This window comes from Coturnix japonica, chromosome 8 (assembly GCF_054131305.1).
Source record: "Coturnix japonica strain WE chromosome 8, WE-NBRP24, whole genome shotgun sequence".
Classification (NCBI taxonomy): domain Eukaryota; kingdom Metazoa; phylum Chordata; class Aves; order Galliformes; family Phasianidae; genus Coturnix; species Coturnix japonica.
Window position 1 is genome coordinate 24,835,183 of NC_140670.1, and position 18,882 is coordinate 24,854,064.

Genomic DNA, 18,882 nt, shown 5'->3' on the forward strand with positions numbered 1-18,882 from the left:
GATGCTGCCAGCCTCTGAAGCTTCCTCTTTGCAGACATTCAAGCAACTAACTGAAAAATAAGTTAGAAATTCTGATATGGGCCTGTTTTACCTTCTACTAACAGCAGTTGCACCCATAATCCTAGATGACTAATGAGGTTGGTCACTGTTTCTTGATCCTACTGAAAAGTATTTATGGATTTGGGTGGCTTCTTTGTGGTTCACCCTAAAATTCTGGAGTCGCTCAACTTCTGCGGAGCATTCATAGTCTGTGTTAGGTGAGATATGGATCTGTAAGACAGACTTTCTGTTTTCCACCCCTGCTTTCTTTAAAGGAGAAAATGCTGCTCTATTGCTGCATTTATATTTAATATATTTAATTTTAAATCTTAGGCTGGATTTAAGCTCCTTTAAAAGAACTTTTGGGGCTGTTATAGTGGGTCCAATGGTGAAACCAGCTATGGTGGTGTTTGTCAGCATCCTGCTCCATGAAGTGTCACAGAAAATGTGTCCACAAAGCTTTGTTGTGGAATACAGAGAAGTTTCTTCCTCCCTCCACCCTGTAGGTGGAGCTTCTCCTAACAGGTTTTCAGACTCAAGTTCCCTCTGGATTTCGGGATGTAATGTTTACTGAATAATCTTCTCTGAGCTCCCATAGCTGGAGATCTGTCCAGATATCTAGAATTCTGCTGTTAAAGTATTCAGGTTGATCTGTCACATCGCTGCTTGGCTTGCATCAACACATCTGACTTTTCAGGATGTTTTCCAAATGACGCACTGGTGTTGCTTTGTAACGGTAATACCATGATCCAGAAACTCCTCAGATGAGGAACAAAGTCTATGTATTTATTTTTAATGCTTACTTTCTCTTTTAAAAAGATATTTTTAAATGCATTAAGTTATCTAGAGATTATGCTACGGGATTTATATGAAGAGATTGACCTCTGAATTAGAAAGTTGTGCCAAAAGCAATCCCCCGAATGGAGTGTCAGTGAATAAAATTTCCTGAAAAGCTGCTCTACAGTATGAACAGCTCATCTTCGGAGCTATTATTGCCATGGACTTGATGATCTCTCTCTATGTGCGCCATCTGCTCAGCGAGAATTTGTTCTCAGCTGCATTACTTCATTTGTGCTTTTTTTTTTTTTTTTTTTTCCCATGATACAAATGGTCTGAATGATCTTTTCATCTCTCCGTTAATATTCCGAGATGGCCAGTGAGCCTTTCTGCTCTCACCAGACTGTGGGAGCATTGAATTACCTCAGCAGAAGGCATCAGGTGGTTGGGAGCCCATACGAGTGCCTACAATGTGGGCATTGAGAGAAGCATGTTGTTCCTATCCCAGAACAAGGGGCTCTCTGCTGCAGCATAACCAGCTGAGAGCCTTCACCACCTCTGATCTCTCTCAGTGGGATTTAATTCCACAAGTAACTGTTATTTGTGGTCAGTTTCAGTTAAGGTAGCAAAAATAACATGTCCTTCCTGTCTAATGAACATTGGCTGGTTTATTCTTGCTGGCCGGTCTTTCTGCAGCAGAAAAGGAGGGCTTGCCTCTGGTATGCAACAGGAATGAGATTTGCCAGCCTGCAACACTGCTGTTTTGGGGCAAGTTCTTCCCCTGGGTGTGAAGTGAAACACGAATATCTGATGACAGATGAAAATGCAGGTTTAGGGAAAAGCAGAGAGTTATCAGAGGGAGCTATTTTCCCTTCTGGAGAGACCCAACAGTGTGCACCCTGCTTCTGAAAGCAGACTGCTTGCATTGCTCACCTCGCTTTCCTTCCTGCTCAGACATGGTGGAAAAAATGCCAGCCCGTCTGCTGCCAGGGTGAGCACCAGCCGTGCCTGCCGCTCTGCACTGCAGCCAGTACGAGCCACGTGCGGCAGCGGTAAGGATTAGCTCTGCTCCTGGCTGGGAAGGTCTCGCGCAGTTCCCAGGCTGAGCTCACCATATGTGCTTCACGTGGCCATCCTCAGGGTTACGTGAAATGGAGAGTTCAGCTTCAAGTGCCGCTTGGTTTGCGTTTCTTCATTCTGGTTAATGCAACACAGATGCAGAGGACTGAGTGAGGGCGCCTGTGGCAGAGCAGAGATGCTGTGGGCTTTAGTAAAGCCCCATAGGTTTTACTAATGCCTTCTTCTTCCCTAGAATTTTCTGCTGTTTCCTGATGGAAGTCATATGTATGAGGGGACACACTTGGGCCACCTGTTAAGCGCCTTCCCCCACTCAGACAGTCTTTTTTATCTCTGAAAAATATGGCTTTTGTTTGTTTGTTTGTTTTAGTTTTTTGTTTGTTTGTTTGGAGAAAAGGCAGAGACTTGGGCAGTGGTTTTGTCGTTTGGAGACATGGGAAGAGCACTCAAAGAAATAAAGAAAGAGGGTAAGAAAGGAGGTCAGAAAACCTGAGTAGAGCTTGTGCGAGTCAGTGCAGAATTATGGTTTTTAAGGGCAAGATGTGTACATTCTCAGTCCCATTCAGTTTGCAGTTTGCTTAAGTGCGAAGTAATTTTAGAAACGACATCTTCCATACAAGGATTGTGTCACATACAAAGTGCCCTGCTACTGTGAAATGTTCCCAAGACTAATGCTATTAATTGCAACACGCAGGGTTAATGAGCTGCTGCCATGTCCCATGAGATTAGTTGCTGCAAAGAGAACTCTGGCTGGCTAGTGGGGCCATGCACCCCAAGCAAAAAAAAACAGGTCATTTGACTTACTTCGGTCTCTAGGCATGGGAGAACAGCTAGTTTGTTTCTTGTTTGAAGGGTACGCTATGGAATTTTACAATTCAATTACAATAGCATAATAGCATTTTTCCTGTCTTTTTTTTTTTTTGTTTGTTTTCGCATCGTGTGTTTTAGTAATCCTTGAATAATATGAAATATAGGAAAGATCAATAATTCTAACATTCAGATATAAACTGAGGCATAATTTATGTTAGGGAGGTGCAAGACTTGGTCTTGAAAACCTTGAGAAGATGGGTTGTGTGGGTTCAGCACTGCTATTGCTTTGCTTCAGTCACTGCAGAGCGCAGGCACAGCTCCACATTCATGTGTGTCTGGGGCACTGGATTAACACTGGACAGTGGATTTCCATTCCAGAATTTATGTTGGATGTTTCTGAGATATTGGTGTAACAGTAACGTTATCCCAAACACCGCCGCAATCTTTCCTCAGCCACCCTTTTTTGGCAGGAAGCCTCCAACCACTTATTGGTTATAACATGAAGTATTGTGTGAAATTGTAATAATTTTATCTGGGTAATGCTCATTGCCTTCCAGAGCAAGGGCTCGTTCTGTTTCAGTCCATCCCTCACCATCTTTCAGTTTTTGTTAGCATGGCTCATGTTTTCCACAGCTCGCCTAATTAGGCTGTGACCCTGTCCCCCATAGGATCCCATGGAATTACACTGTGCAAAAGTGGGATTTTGGTGCTGATATGTGAAGAGACTGGGACCATATGGCATAAACATCAACTGATATTGTTCGCCATCCGCACTTGCTGCGTGTAATGCAACAAGAATGGCTCCCGGCGGCCACGTGACCGCCTTCCACTCCTTCATTTGGGCTGGGTTGCCTTGCCTTTTTTTTTTTTTTTTTTCCCCCCTCATTCCTAAAGTTGTGACTTTGTGGAAGGAAGCTCGTAAATAGCCGGCGTGCAGACAGCAGGTAGAATGTCAATGGGATGTTACAGGGAGGCATGTGCGTAACGCAGACATCGGCGCCCGGCCCCGCTTCTTCTGCACCAGCTCGCGGCTGCCCGCAGCCCTACATGTTGCAGGAAGGTAAGACTGTGCGGCACCCCAAACTGCTCCCAGCTCAAGCAGTGACGTGTGCTAAGAGTGAGGGCTCTTATCTTCTTGAAAATTTGATTTTGAGGCACAGCGCTTTCCGTAGCAAAGTGAAACAGGCATGCGGCTGCTGCCCTGGCCATGACAGCTAACTTGGATTTCAACTCAATGATCTGATCTGTTTTGTACAGTAGCTTCGTACGTTGCTTTGCTTTTTCTAATACCGGGGCTCTTACACTTTAAGAGGCATTCCATACCTAATTGTATCCTATTGATTTTCCATGGTTAACCACCCTGTAATAAGCTTCAAAATCTCTACGAGGAGACCAGAAGCAGAATTATAGTAATGTTATTTACAACCAGTGGGCAGGCAGTTATTTCTGAAAGTTAAAAGGGGTCAAAATACCAAAATATTTCCAGGGTTGAGTTTGGAAGTGTGTTCAGTAGCCTGTGAATAGAGTTCCTTGGAGCAGAAAGAAGGAAAGAATTGGAACTGCGTTATTAATGGTGTTATTAATGGCTTCATATATTTTAATGCCTTTATATAGATATGTTTAATAACCAGTATTAACAATTGATTAGTACACTAAGACAGATTTTTATTTTCAGAAATAAAACATTGGAAATATATAAGGTAATTTTAAAGAAAATCAGCACTTCTTTGGTGTGTTTTGTTTTTAAGCCAGCAGTAATCACAACTTTCTTGGATATCTTCACCCTTAAACAAGACTGAACCTGACTATGAGGGTTATAAGATTAAAAGATAATGGGTAGCACACACTGTTATGTGGAATATGCAAGGCAGCGTGATGAATTAAAACCCGATTTACTTTAGTCCTATATGAACAGATCACAGCTCTGAGCAGGGCATGTGCATTATGGAAAAAAAAGAGCAAGCAAAAATGAATGGAAATAATGTCCTGCTGAGCAAGAGAGCAGTGGCTGCCTATTTGCCTCAACACTGGTCAGCAGAGCTGGACAAATAGCCAGCTGAATGGAGGGGACTGGTTAATATCTTCACACTTTCTCTGTCCTCACAGCTGCTGCATGTGCTGCTCTGAAACCTGATATTTTTCATCAAAAACTGATTCTTATTTTCCATCTTAGTGTACTAATCAATTTTACCGTGTAGCACTCAAGACGCATTAACTGTCAGTTACTGCTAATTAATACCGAAGGAAGGCAGAAAGGGAGAATAAAACAATGGCCATTACTTAACATAAAATGCGTATCCTAATTTTGTTTCCTTTGCGGGAAGCACTTTTGGTCCCTGTTCAAGGTTTTGAGCATTGGCCTGTTTTATGTTTTGTTTCAGAGGGCTGATTGAGTGACTGTTTATTCTTCAAGACAATAAATTTAACTTCGCAAAGCGAAAGGGCTCCAGCAGCTCTAACATGGGCTGTGTCCTGCCTGGAGGGACGCGCTCAGGTCTGATTCATACCAACTGTTGCGTTTTAATATAAGACAAATAAACAAAACCTTCCATGTATCTGTCAAGATTCCCTTTCAGATTTTTCTAGCACAGAAATGTGGATGTGTTGAAGAAAAAGCAATTGATGTCCATAGTAAAGCTGATAATGAAAGCTTCTAGTCCAAAATGCGCCGTGTATTCCCTGCATGTAGCGATACAAATATTACAGCCCAGTATTAAAGTCTGATTTCAAAGGCCTTATGAAAAGAGAACATTTTTCTTTTGTGTTTTATGTTTAAATTAAATATAACTGAAAAGAGATGTGGGAGCAGTGCTCTTGCTGTACTGAGATCGGCAAAGCTTTGCAGCCCTCTTGGTCCCAGCTGGGTGAGGTCTGTGTCGCCCGACCTGCGCACTCCTTGCCGACGTGCCCAGTGACACATGCCATGTAACAGCGCTCAGAGGAGGCGGTGATATCAGTTAATTACAAAACGATGCCTTAGTTAATTATGTTCCTGATGACTTCCAGTCACAGGCAGTGCTTCTCAGCTGGCCCAGGATTTGAGGAGTGGAGATCAGACGCGCGTAGCTTCTGCTGCCTGCACTGCTAGCATTGGGAGCGCCCACCAGTGCTCACCTTGAGGATTAATTTACTAACACAGTATTTCATTGAACTTCTAAAATATGTCATTGGAGTTTATGCTGGAAAGTGAATGGATAAAGCAGGTAATTTATAATATTTTATTTTTTTCCACAAACGGCAGTCCTTTTCCCGAGCACAAATGAAACTACATAGAATTAAAAGTCGTTCTTAGAACTTCAGCATTTTGCAGCTGTATATCAATTTCCTGTCGACAAACTGAAGGTATTACTTCTGTAAAAGGGCTTTTATGTTGTCTTTTATTACTGTGAAATAGACAGGCCTTATTCAGATGAGGAATTATCTGTCTACCACAGTACACTTTCTATTTTCAACATAAGAATGGAAACTGCTGTGCTTCCAAGCACTGCAAGATATCGAGACACTCAGACTCATCATTTCTGTAGTGGTTAACAAAGCCATGTGGAAAACACATTGGCAGAAAGTGTGGTGAGATATTACTGTAATATTTTCTAGGAATCTAATCCTAATTTTTCCTAGGAACTACTATATGTCAAGGATTATTTTCCAGTTTGGCATTTGTCTTTGTGTAAAAAAACAACCTTTCAGGGGTTTCTGACTGTTATTATTACTACTTACTTTATTTTTAGGCTGCATTTTCCCTTTTTTCCCTTTAATTATGATGAGCTTTCCAGGACATTTCTTCTGCTTGCAGGGCCGGCTAGGAGCACTGAGCTCCAGCAGAACTTTTGCCCACAGCTCAGGCGCTTCTGCTGGAGCCACTCACCCCGATACTGGGTAGCTTTACACTACCACCTTTTCTTTTGGGTGTTTTTTTTTTTTGTTGTTGGTTTTTTTTGTTTTTTTTTTCTTCACTCCCTGACTCTAAGTCTCTAGCAAGCCCCAGGCTCTGCTCATCTCCTCTCTCAGATGTGCCACAAGCGCTGGCACAGCAATGTTATGGGGACCCTTAGAGCCCTTCCTTATGGGAGCATGACTGAGAGCATCTATCTGGCCTAGGCATCTATCTGGCCTAGGGACCTTGCCCTGTTGGGGGATTTGGAGCTCTGATCTGGTGCTACAGCTATTTCTGGCAATTTTTAGTGCACATTTAAATATCTTCCTTTAGCCTGAGTAAACAAGGAACTGTTTACACAACTATTTACTGCTTACAAGGAAGCAGTTGCAGATAGATGGCTACAGTATAGCTACATGAATTTGTCTGGCTATGTACAGGAGCTTAAAATACAAAGCAGTGCTGCTGTGCATGCGCTAATCCTTAGAGACCTTGCCATGTCATCAGAACCAAACAGCATATAAATGTCCTAGAACTAAACAGCAACTTCAGCAGCTTCTGAAAATCCTTCCCCATAACCTTGGGTTCAGGTGGTGTATTTTGCTGGTTACGTCCTTTATTTGAAAGCAGTTGAACTTTGCTTAGTTAAGTATTTACGGAGACATGCATTGCAGGAGAGGAAGGAGAAAGAACTGTAAAATACAATCTGAACTTCCATGCAAGTAAGAATTGTATTTCCAGTGTAAAAAGCATACTGAAAAACAGTACACAGGAACAGGGAGGGGAAGTACAAAGAACGCTGCGAAATTCAAGCATACCTGATTCTTCTAATGCTGCAAGTGTGAATTGCTGCCTATGGTGTTGGCTTTGGCATTTGGAAATGGCTAAGCCAATAGAAACAAATGTTACTGAAAAGAAAACAAAACATGCAAGTCTTGTTTTAATCAGCAGTACGGAATATCTCTGCCAGAACCACAGAAAATGATAATAAGAAATCTCATTGTGGTTTGATCCAGGCTTTCACTCTTGCAGCTCTTAATAAGACAGAACTGTATTTTTTGTTATTATTATTATTGTTTTAATATTATTTTTAGCAGAAAAGGTTGTGGTCCCTTCAGCACACAAAAGCAGATCAGTGAGGTGGAGGAGGTGTCCTCGGAGTAGTAGTTAGTGCTCAGAGGAAAAATGAAAAGGTGTGTCATGGTTCCCTTCTTGGGAACTGCCCTTAGTCTATTTGACACTTTCATTGATGACTTGGGTGAAAAAAGCACCCTTTAAATCTACAGCTGTGCTAAGAGGAGAGGATTTACAAGTGCTTTGGAGGCAGCATAGGAATCCAGATTAATCCTGGCAAACCGGATCTGGCATATCCTGGATGCAATATTGATGACGGCAATGTGAAATGGTGACAAAAAATCGATTGGATGATCAAAACTAGAAGGGTCTGAACTGGCCATCCCTGTGGAAAGTCAGAGCAGCAGGGCATGAGTGATCCTTCCCAACCAGTGTCACTGGGGCAACAGCTTCAGGGAAGGGGTTGGGTTGTGTTGCTGTGAAGGAAGGCTGTTGGGCATTACAAACAAACGCAGTGTGTGAGATGTGCAGAAAAAGGAGGAGGTTGGAGAAGTCACAGCAAGGCTCCTAAGAGAAGATTAAATGAGTATGTCAGGACTTTCTGAGTTCAGCTTGATGCCACCTCGGAGTTAGTCCAGCCGTCCTCCTACCATCACTTTCAGCTTTGTGTCTCTGATCACTGTTTTATCCAAGAGATAGCTGCTGTGTTTGCCCCTAGCAAACAGTGAAACTGTCTTGATTGCTCTGCATATAAACAAAGGCAAATAACATTTCATGTGCAAGTTCCATATGAGCACAAAGGACTCCTGGTAGGAGTCAGACACTTAATTCCTGTCACCTCCATAAACCTTGAGCATAGCAGCTCTGCAAAAATATCTTATATTTCATCTTCCAGCTAACTGTTGCATTGGGTGTTTGTCCAGATAATAGAGTTTACTATTGCCAAAAATATGCAAAATTCTCTTGGCAAAGAACATGTATACGTTGGCTGGAGTTTTACTCAGTCCCTCAGTAGTATAATAGGGGGCTTTAAATATCGTTATTTGGGATAAGAACGGTTTTACTTGCAGCTTATAAACATATTAAAGTGGCTTAAGGCTTTTAGTGCTCCTTGTCATTAGCTGAACTTACTCCAAAATTTGATATATATATATTATATTTTTTTTTTTATCAGTTCTAACCAAAACTCAGCCAAAAAATAAGTTCTGCTGCAGATGGTGTCAGAGCTCAAATGATGAAAGTGGAGGGCTGTCCTCCTTTCAGCTGATTTCCTCATCTTTTCTGACCGGGAAAGTCATCTCACTAGAAACCAGAGGAAGTATTTCTTGTGGAGATACAGAGAAAGAAAACAGTCATTTGTTACCAGCCAGCTGCAATCTGTAGTATAGGAAAAGGGCTGTGGCTGTTTTCAACCACTGCAACAGCCTTTGTGGGAATATAAGTGCTGCTTTAGTTCAACAAGTGAAAACGAATGTAAGACCTCTATTCTTAGTGAGATCAGCAAAACAATATGAAGTAAAATATTACTAAGATAATTACACTGCTTACTAATGCATGCTTTTGAGATAGCTGAGCTTGGTCTTTTCTTCTACCAGCATTTGTAATGAGGCTTTTCAGTTCTGTGGAATTCAGGAGTCCAAATTCTGTCATGGGGTACAAACACGCGCTCTCCCTGAGGTGTTTACAAAGAGTGTTTCATGTTTGGAGGTAGTTGTATCTGTAATGTCTTTTCAGCTTCATCTACGTAGAATGTGGTTTGCTTGTCTTCAGATTTTTTGTTTCACTTTTAGTGTGGCAGGAATTGCTTTGGATGAGTTTAGAGAAGACGGTCCTATGCTGCTTGAATAAATGACGCGTTACAGGGAAGAGATATTCATGATTCTGCATAACAGTATATTGTTGATTTTGTGCTTGGATAATCAGAAGATGTTTCTCTTTGCTGTGTTCAAGGGTATTGAATTAAAAGCTGTTTTCTGTTAGGAAAATTGATTCAGAAACACTTTAAATGGATGGAAAGTAGCATGCTGTTGCAAGTGGTCAGAAACATAGTACGGGTTATTGAAGAGCAGTCGTACATCTGGGCTCCTTAGATATCTTTGGATCCGTGGCTACTTTAGTTCTGAAATAGGCACAGTAGTACGAAGGCCTTCGTAAAAGTGCACATTTTGAAACAGTGTAATGAAAGTAATAACAAATTTATCTTTCAGAGCTGTTGACCAGCCAGTATAGCTGTACATAAAGGCAGAAGGGTTGTGGAGCAAGCGGTACGAAATCTTAGAAGCTGTGCAGTATTCACAGCAGTGACTTAATCTGTTCTGGAAGACTTCAGATTAATTCCCTATTCTGCACTTCAAATATTTCTGGATAGAAATAGTACCTAAGGAAGTAGCAGAGATCACAACTTCAGTAGTTTTGTTTGGTGTTTTTTGTTGTGATCGATGCGTTCTGGGCTCGGCCTTTTCATCGCTCTCACTGACAGGATTACTCCAATAATCCAGCGGTCTGGATACTTTACCTCCGACCCTGTGTGCTGCTCTGTGCTCTTGGATGTCAAAAGCATAATAAGGATTATGAGGGCAGCAGATGGACAGAATTGATTTATAGCAATATAGCATTGCCAGCACTTGCAATTTCATTACAAATATTACGGCAGGCAATGCACATCCTCAGCTCCCAGAGCCAGGCAGGAACTCGCCTGGTGTGTGGCTTTTAGTTAACGAAGAGAACCACTTCTGTTAACATTTTACATTGCTGACCTTACAAAGACGAATGTTTTGCAAGGAGGGTAGAGCTGACTTTGGCCTCTGCAGGCTTAGTGAGGAGTGAGGTTCAATTAACAGCAGCCCCCACCCCAAGCAGCCAGGAGCTGCATGTTGGTAAACTGGGAATGAGCCGGGGTGGGAGCTGTGCGTGTACAAGAGGCAAATGGCCCCATGAAATGCCAAAGCCAAATACCATCTTCTTATTGGGTTTGCAGTTTTCGATGAGTTAGTAAAACTGCAGTGGGATGATTTGCCAAGTGTTGTTTATCGAGTGTGTAAGTACAATGATTGTATAACAGAAAGAGAGAAAGAAATTGTAAGAGCTGTGCGTGGCAGTCCTGCACGCCTCTTACAGACTGTATTTCGTAATGCAACAGAAATCCTTACATTTGGGCATTGCTCTAAGAGATGTTCTATATACAACTGTCTTCCTGACCTCCCATCTGCACATCTGCTTTTCCCACCGCCCCACAACCATGCCCTTCCTTCTTTGGCTTGATTAGATGCTAAAATATTCCGTTTCTGCAGCGGGAGGATAAAGCATGCAACTGAAGTACCCTGAAATCTGGAAATGCAAACCAGACAGCTGAAGCCAGGGCCATTCCCAAAACTAGGAGTGCATGGGAATGACCCTTCTTGCTAACTCCATCCCTCTGTGAGAGGCTGGGGGGCGGGGGGGGAGAGGGAAGGGGTGCAGCTTCCCCTTTCAGCATTAATTTTCTCCCAGGTGAGGCAGCTCCTCACAGTCCCCACCTGCCCACCACCGGCCTCTAGGGTTGGGGCAGAAGCTTGTAAGCCAGGGTACTCTGGAAGTGACTGTGTGCATGCTGGGGTCAGACAAAATATAAGCTGTGCAGCGAATCTGGGGGAGTTCAGGGTCTTGTGGAAGCATTGGATTCACAGGGAGGGACCTATGCCCATGTCCAGCAGGCAGCCACCAGAGCAGGGATGAGCAGGTTGCCCCATGGGTTCGTAGCTGCAGCTTCTGAGCCTGAAAGCATTACATGCTGTCTGCCAACTCCTCTTTTTATTTTAGGGTCACCGGGCAGTTCATATTTGCATGCTCTATAAACCTTTAAAAACAGTTTTACAGCTTGCTTAATGTACAGAAGTTACAAGCAGCAATAAAATTAAACAGTAGCTGTGAGCGCGGCAAGTCCCGTGCAGTGCAGATGCTGGTGGCACAGTATGGGGTCACACTGCGTTCCCAGGCAGTGACAGCAGCATGTGTGCTGTGCTGATGTGGGATCCTCTGCTTGCTAAGCCCCTCGTGCTCCACGGGGCTTCTCGGTGGCCTAATGGGCCCTCAACATCCTGCAGGCTGGGATTCCTGCAGCCTCTCTCTTGTTTTGGCTGTACTTCCATCGTGACTTTCATCTGTGGTCAGATTTATAGCAAACCTTACTATAAATGCAAGTCAGAGAGAGAGGGATGGAAGCCATACAGGAAAACAAAAGACACCTCAGTGCAGAAGCATGCTGGTGTCAGCTTGTGCTGACAGGGAGTCTCGTCATTACATAACGATGCACTTATCCAAACGGCGTTTTGTAGTTTTGGAGACAGATGTGCCTTGCAGTTGCTGGTGGAAGTGAAATGTTAAACGCGAAACCCATTCATTTTCTCTTAGTCATACTTTGGACTTAAGCAGATGTTTCCCTAATTTGTGGTTTTCAAATGTAGCATGCTGACAAGACATTTATCATTAGCTACAACTTCATCCATGCAGTTGAGCAAATTGGCTGATTATTAACAGTGAGCGCTGCATGGCGGTTGATGTGTAGCCCCTGCTGCTTTGAAAGGCCTGAACTGAAACTCTAAATACAGTTTTACAATATAAATTAATTGAGCTTTGAACTGCATCCCTTATGCTCGAGTGCTCTCTGTTCTCATTTTCAGGGCCAGCAGCCGTCTGTAATGTGTTGAGTTGCTGTGCCATCTGTGAGCAGAGGCTTCTATGCGTGGAAGAAGTGATGGCTAACATTATTCGGGTGGGGTCATGAAAATGGCTAATAGAATCCAGTGTGACATGCAGAGAGGGGATGGTGTATGTACACATGCACCAGGCTGGCTCTGCCATTGGTGATGCTGGAGCTAGAAGGATGGGGGGGGGGGGGGAGGGGGCAGGAAAAGCATTGCCTGATTTCTTCCCTTATAACATTTCACTCACTTATATAGATTTATTAGACTTAACTCACTTGGGGTGATATTTTTCCACCAGCATATGGTGAGAGCAGGGGAGGTGGTATGAGCAGAGGAGATCTCCCAAAGGTGCTTTCCAACCACCATATACCTCAGTGTGTCATCACCTGTATTCCTAGTTCTGGAATTCGAGCAGGCTTAATTAGTGTGAATTTACCCCACATGTAAGACTTAACGGAGAACACTCAATCCACTTCTAATTTCTAGGTAGACCTTGATTCTTATGCTGCAGAAATTTTGCCTTACATTCCATTTGTGAAGTTCTTACCAGCTTGGTTTTACAGTCCCATCTGATGTTCCTTTCTTCGCTTCCTCCTGCTCTGTGGGAGAAGGTGGTTCTGGTCCTACCAAATGTAATGGTAACACCACAACATGTGCCTGAGCAGGGAGGGGAAAGGTTGCATAAAACAATGGAAAAACAGAGATTTGGGGACGCTCTGGGAGGGCTTGTGTTGTCTCTTCTCCTGGTCTGCTTTATGGGTATGAATTTTAAGGAGCTGAAGGCCTGATACAGAGGGTCAGTGAGGGGTTAAATGAGGATTTTCAAGAGAGGTCTCTGATGTACTTGTCTCCCTCATAACTTTTGGATTGAAAATGGTATAGCAGCTGAGATTTAAGCAAAGGTGTTGAATTACGACTGCATTTATGACCACCACCTTATTCCCTCTGTGTTTCAAAGGGTAAATCTATCATAGTGACGGCTTGTCTCATGCTGGGCTATAGCAGGAGGTGAGCACAGTCAGATTTTAGTGAATTTAGCTAACCTGATCCCGATCCTTTGCAGCGCTGCCAAGCTCCTGGAGAAGAGCCCGTTCTCCGTCAGTGCCCCGAGCCCCCTGCTCCCCTCTCCGGCCAGCCTGCAGCTGGCCCAGCTCCAGGCACAGCTCACACTGCACAGGCTGAAGTTGGCTCAGACCGCCGTCACCAGCAACCCAGCTGCTGCCACAGTCCTCAACCAGGTGCTTTCCAAAGTGGCCATGTCCCAGCCGCTCTTCAACCAGCTGAGGCACCCGTCTGTGATGGGTGCTCCTCCGGGACATGCTGCGGGTGGCCCTCCTCCAGGGCCTGGCATCACTAGCACAAGGTTTTCCTCCGGTGGCATTGCCTTTCCTGCACAGAGCACAGGGGGCAGCCTGGGACCCGTGCAGGCCCAGGCCCCCAATACCATCGTCATGAGTCCCTTTGGAGGCGTCATGGCTCCCACCTCCAGCCAGCAGCCCGTGGTGGTTGGACTCAACAAGGTGGGCCCCTCTGCTGCTGCTGCCGCCGGGGGCTTTTATGAGTACAGCAAGCAAAATGTCACTGCCCCACAGGCGTATACCTCGGATGGAGATCAGCCCGGCTTCCCTTCAGCAGTTGGGGCTCGCTACGAGGGGCCCTTTGGTTCTGCCGGCCCATTAAAGCACGATGCTCCAACGGGGTTCCAGAAAGACACCTATGGGGCAGCACCAGCCTTCCCTGGTGATCCACACACCGGTGCTCATCCAAAAGGAGATCCCAGCCCCATCTTACATGGCACAGGTACAAGCAACCAGTGGGAAAATATCCCGAATTTCTCCAGCCAAAACAAGTCTGACCTCCTGCCCAGTGACAGCATGTGGCCATCAGCAAGCCAGCAGCCGTATGAAATAAGAAACGAGCTGTACAACCCCGAAGAACCGACACCTGACACAAAGTTTAGCACAGCCGCTGCCCCAGCATTCGGCAGGCTCAACAATAGCAAGCAGAGCTTCGGCAGCCCTCGGCTGAGGCAGAATGAGGAGCTGAGCACCGGTGCTCCCGACCTGCCCATGAGGTCACTGCAGCCCCACGAGCTGAATGACCTCCATGGCGTGGCTCCCCTCCACTTCCCCCACATCTGCTCCCTCTGTGACAAGAAGATCTTTGATCTGAAGGTGAGTGATTTTAATGCACCCAGGGGCACCCATGGTGTTCAGAGGGGTTTCCCTGCTCATGTGTCACATGATTTATCTGTCTGCCTGTCTTAGTACAGCCATGTCTGTCAGCCGGGTCTGTCTCTATTACACATTGAAAAGCAGAGTTTCGTAGGGCTTGGGGTGCTGTAAATCTGTTCTGTGGAAACTGCTGAGGTTTCAAGATCTGTTTTTGTTACGCGTTGCACTGGGAAAATGTGGAGAGCAATGTGTGTGCGCAGCAGCCTGCTGCTGGGAGGCTGTGGTCCTGGCCTGAGAAATGCCAGACCCAGGCATGTGTCGTTCCCATCTCTGATGGGTGTAAATCAAGGCGAGGAGGAGCTTGAACCTGATCCCACCTCCTCCAGCTAGTGTTGTAATTGCACATCTGCAGTTTCATTTGGATGTCTCTGTTTCTGATCCCAAAGCCTTCCTGATAGAAGCTTTGTGCAAACTTGCTTGAACAAAATAGCACTTTCCCATAAAATGACTTTGATAATTGCTTTGTTGGGATGTCCTCCACCTTTCAGAAACTCAAAGAAAAGAATTAGGACACACTGCCCCAGTGGCTTTGCCCTGGAAGAAAGATGCTACCCAGCATACAGGGTGCAGACCAGGCTCCCAGATCTTATCTGCTGTGGATCCTAACAGCTTGTCTTGACCACATTCATACTGTCAAAAGAGCCCAAAATTCAAACTCAACCTTGAACAGTAACTTGCCTCTTGTACAGAGAATCTGTGTTGCTAGATCATATAGGCCAGTTCTGGAGAGAGCCACATGTGTGGCTCTGAGCCCCACTGCCATCCGTGGGCCTTGCCTGGAGTTGTTCTGCCCTCTAGGAGAGCTCTGTCCCACAGGTCCTTGTGGCCTTTTTCCATCACATTGCTGGACCAGCATTTCACTGCAAAGGCACGTGTTTTCATGCCAGTGCTGGCCTGACAAGAATACTGCAACAGCATGAGTATACAAAGGAAGGTAGCCAGGAACTGAAATAGCACATGATACATACATGCCCTGTGGCTTTGGGAGATTTGAATATATTTGCTCTTTCATGTTTCCCTTTTATTCTTTGAGCAACTGCTTGCAAGAGGCTTTTCTATGGTTACTGCAGCTATAGGAGTGGTCTGAACTCACCCCCACCTGGGGCACACTGTACAGGCGTGTTTTTCATTAAATATTTTAAAAGAGTGGTGTAATTGTAATTACAGTGAGCTTTGGCTGTTCTGTTTGTTAGTGTTTAATACACTGCCTTATTTGGTCCATAAATAGCAGAATGGCCCATAAATAGCAGAATGCACTTCTCTTACAAACGTGTTAATCAACTGAAATGAACGATCACTATCTTTGCTGCCCTGTGTGATGAGCAGCTTTGTTATGGACATTGCAGGAGCTGAGGATGCTCAGAGCCTTTCAGGATCAGCTTTTCAAAATAAATGACCTAATTTAATGGAAATAAAATGCAGAATTTAAAAACTAATACAGGGAAGCTATCCGTGTGTTAAGTAACTGATAACTGAGTCCATAAATAACAGATCAGTCAATGCTCTGGAAAAAAGTACACTTGGCTCCAGTATCACACACTCTGATCTTCAGCATCTCAGTGTTGGCTTTAGAATAAGGTAAACCGAACAGAGAAGCAATCTTTCACAGATTTCTTAGGATTTTTCCTGTGCTCATCGTCTCTTTGTTTCAATACAGGACTGGGATCAGCACGTAAAGGGAACTCTTCACATCCAAAAATGTATGGCTTTTTCAGATAAGTAAGTATTATTTCAGCATTGCTTTTCCAACTGAATTTCTAATAGAGCATCCCTTACTTCAATGGCTTTATACCAGGAATTTACACTCTAATAATTAGGCTTTGATATTGATGACACGTTATGCATGCTCCTAAAGTTGTTTTTTTCTTTTCCAGCACTGGTATCCGGTGTGTGTTAAGTTCATCAGATGGAACATTGCATATATCACCAAATAGTGCAGCAGTTTTCAATCCATCTAGTATTGAAGGTGAATGGTTGCATGTACAATAATTAAAAAGCTATTTTTAATGAAAGGGGGTTTCAGTCTGTGGGGAGAAGGGGGCATTTCCATTGATGTATGATACAGGTTTCCAGGAAAAATAGCTTTTATACATCTCATTCAGAAAGACATAAAAGACAACCTGCCTTTCAAAATAGGAATTTATTTTTCTTTCCAACAAGTAGTTGCTTCCACAGTACAATAAAGCAGTGGTGTTGAAATGATGAAATGAATTGTTACGTAAATGGGGCATTGCTTACTGAGTCAAGATAATAATATGAATCAAGATTTTCATAAAACTGTGTAATCCATTATTTAGATTACCCACCAAATGTCGGCTCATCTTTTATCACTACGTCAGCGAGATCCTTCGGCCAGCCAGGTGCTACATTTCCTTCTCTTCCATCAGGGGTAAGAGTGAGTATTTAAGAATTTGGTTTCCTTGCAGAGATTCTTGCAGAAACCTCTTCTACTTACTGGAATTAAAAACGTGTCATTTTAAGGCTTCCTTTTAGGCTACGATGGGATCATTCAGTCAGTCATTTAAATTTATCTGCAGCTCTCTTATGTTTTTAATCAGAACAAATGTAGACGTAGTTCTATTGGTTTGGGGCTTTTTTCAGTGCTGAAATTGTTTGCTTGTTAGAAGGATTTTGAGAGGGTGGCAGATTGTTTTGTGTGTATCCCGTAGCTTCCCCCCCATCATTTGCTGAGCCATTTTGAAGCAGGAAAATCAGCTTCAGCTAGGAATGAAAAGCTGGATTAATTTTTACTTACTCTTAAGTATCGATCCCAGTGAGAGGCCTGCATCTCTTCAGTTATTTATCTAGAGCAATCACTCTCTGCTGGGGTCCTCCTCTCAGATAGCAGTGGTGGAAAGACAGTGGCTGCAGCTCCACTAATGCTTATTCGCTTGGGCGTCCCAGTTTGATTCATTATACTGGACTAGCTTTTTCTTAGTTTGTTTTAGTGTACTATTTATATCGCCTGCTGCCACTGGTAACCTTTCAACAAGTTTACTTCAGTATGCATAAACCTTCTGTGGTTTCAGTTTATTATCCCCCCCAGTGATCAGGACAGGTCCCAGTTGTGTTCCTCTAGTGTGCATTTGAATTGCCATCATGATCAGCAAGAAGTGTCATAAATAAATAAATCTAACATTAAAGGTGGCTTTTAAACTGAGAAAGCAAATGGTTTTAAAAGAAGAGAAACTGCAAATCATATGCAGAATAAAAATACAAAGATGTTAGGGTTAAACTGAAGCTCAACGTATATAAGAAAGCTATTATTAGAGTTGGAAACATCGAGGAGTAATGTTAGGTTGTTCATAGAATAGCAGCAGTAATCCAGGGGTTCAAGTTTTCACCTTGTTAGCTTTTATGTACACATCCTGATGTCAGCTTAGGCACTCCGGAAGGACAGGCTGAGCCGCGTCCCTGTGCCGCTCCATTTCACATCAGTATTGCTTACAAAAACATCACCCAGATTTGTGTGATCCAATCAATTTTGTGCTGTGGGGTTTTGCTATGACAGGGGTTGTTGGAAGGGATTTTGGCTTCTGCCTGTCACAGACACCACGTGTGCAGGGCAGCAAAGAGCAGAGCTGCTTGTGATGGCTGCCTCCAAGGTCAAAGGTTGGAGTCGCGGCGGCTGTGGAGGAATGTTCCTTTTCATCATGTCTGTCAACCTCACAACAAATGAAATTACTGCTAATACCAGTATCATTTCTCCTCAGAATCTGTCACTATTTATCATCTAAGCTGCCTGCAGAAGTCCTTCTGAATGACCTGCGGTGCTAAGAGAGATAAAAGAACCAATAACTTTGGCTTTCCTGGGCACTACAAATCCCCTTTTTCTTCAGAAGCTCGGGAGGTGGTCAGGGAGCTATATTAGAGGTGTTAAATTAGAGTTTACCAGCTGTCATTCCCCCCGCAACCCAGGTGGTTTATAATTTATTACACCTTTGCACAGCAGTATTCACTTTCAGCTAAGCTGCTGCCATTTAACTGAGCAGTGGGAGATTATACTTGACCCTGCATGTAATCATAAACAAAGTGTTCAGATTTCTGGGAGAGCTTGATACATGCTCTCTGTCTGCAAATAACTCAGTCCCTCTTCTAAAGGCAAATAGAGCACTAAGAGCCTTCCCTCAGGGATGGAAACTGGCAATGAAGGGATGGGACTGTCGGTTTCTTATTTTCTTGAGGAAAGAGTTATGAAAAGCTCAAGAAATGGATAAAGGATTTGAAAAGTAAGAGATCCCCAGAAATGGGGAGGAAAAAGACGCAGTTAAAAATATCTGAATTACATTGATGAAAGAGTGTGGCAAACTGCATG

General features: G+C 43.8%; 1 protein-coding gene and 1 long non-coding RNA gene across 11 annotated transcripts in view; both read left to right on the forward strand.

Moving 5' to 3' along the window:
- Positions 1–18,882, forward strand: part of RBM20 (RNA binding motif protein 20) — an 87,946-nt gene that overhangs the window by 51,963 nt on the left and 17,101 nt on the right. For 5 of the 10 annotated variants that reach the window (XM_085554705.1, XM_085554706.1, XM_032445459.2 and 2 more), the window contains exons 2-5: positions 13,397–14,507; positions 16,225–16,286; positions 16,442–16,533; positions 16,865–16,956. In XM_085554705.1, coding sequence (XP_085410831.1) covers positions 13,397–14,507; positions 16,225–16,286; positions 16,442–16,533; positions 16,865–16,956 — 1,357 coding nt within the window. Of the gene's footprint in view, positions 1–13,396; positions 14,508–16,224; positions 16,287–16,441; positions 16,534–16,864; positions 16,963–18,882 lie in introns of all 10 variants that reach the window. The other 5 variants (XM_032445460.2, XM_032445457.2, XM_015867389.3 and 2 more) reach the window with 1 other exon arrangement.
- LOC146759993 (uncharacterized) lies at positions 3,631–5,258 on the forward strand. Its single transcript, XR_014948742.1, has 2 exons — positions 3,631–3,763; positions 5,085–5,258. It is a non-coding gene; the product is annotated as an uncharacterized LOC146759993 (long non-coding RNA).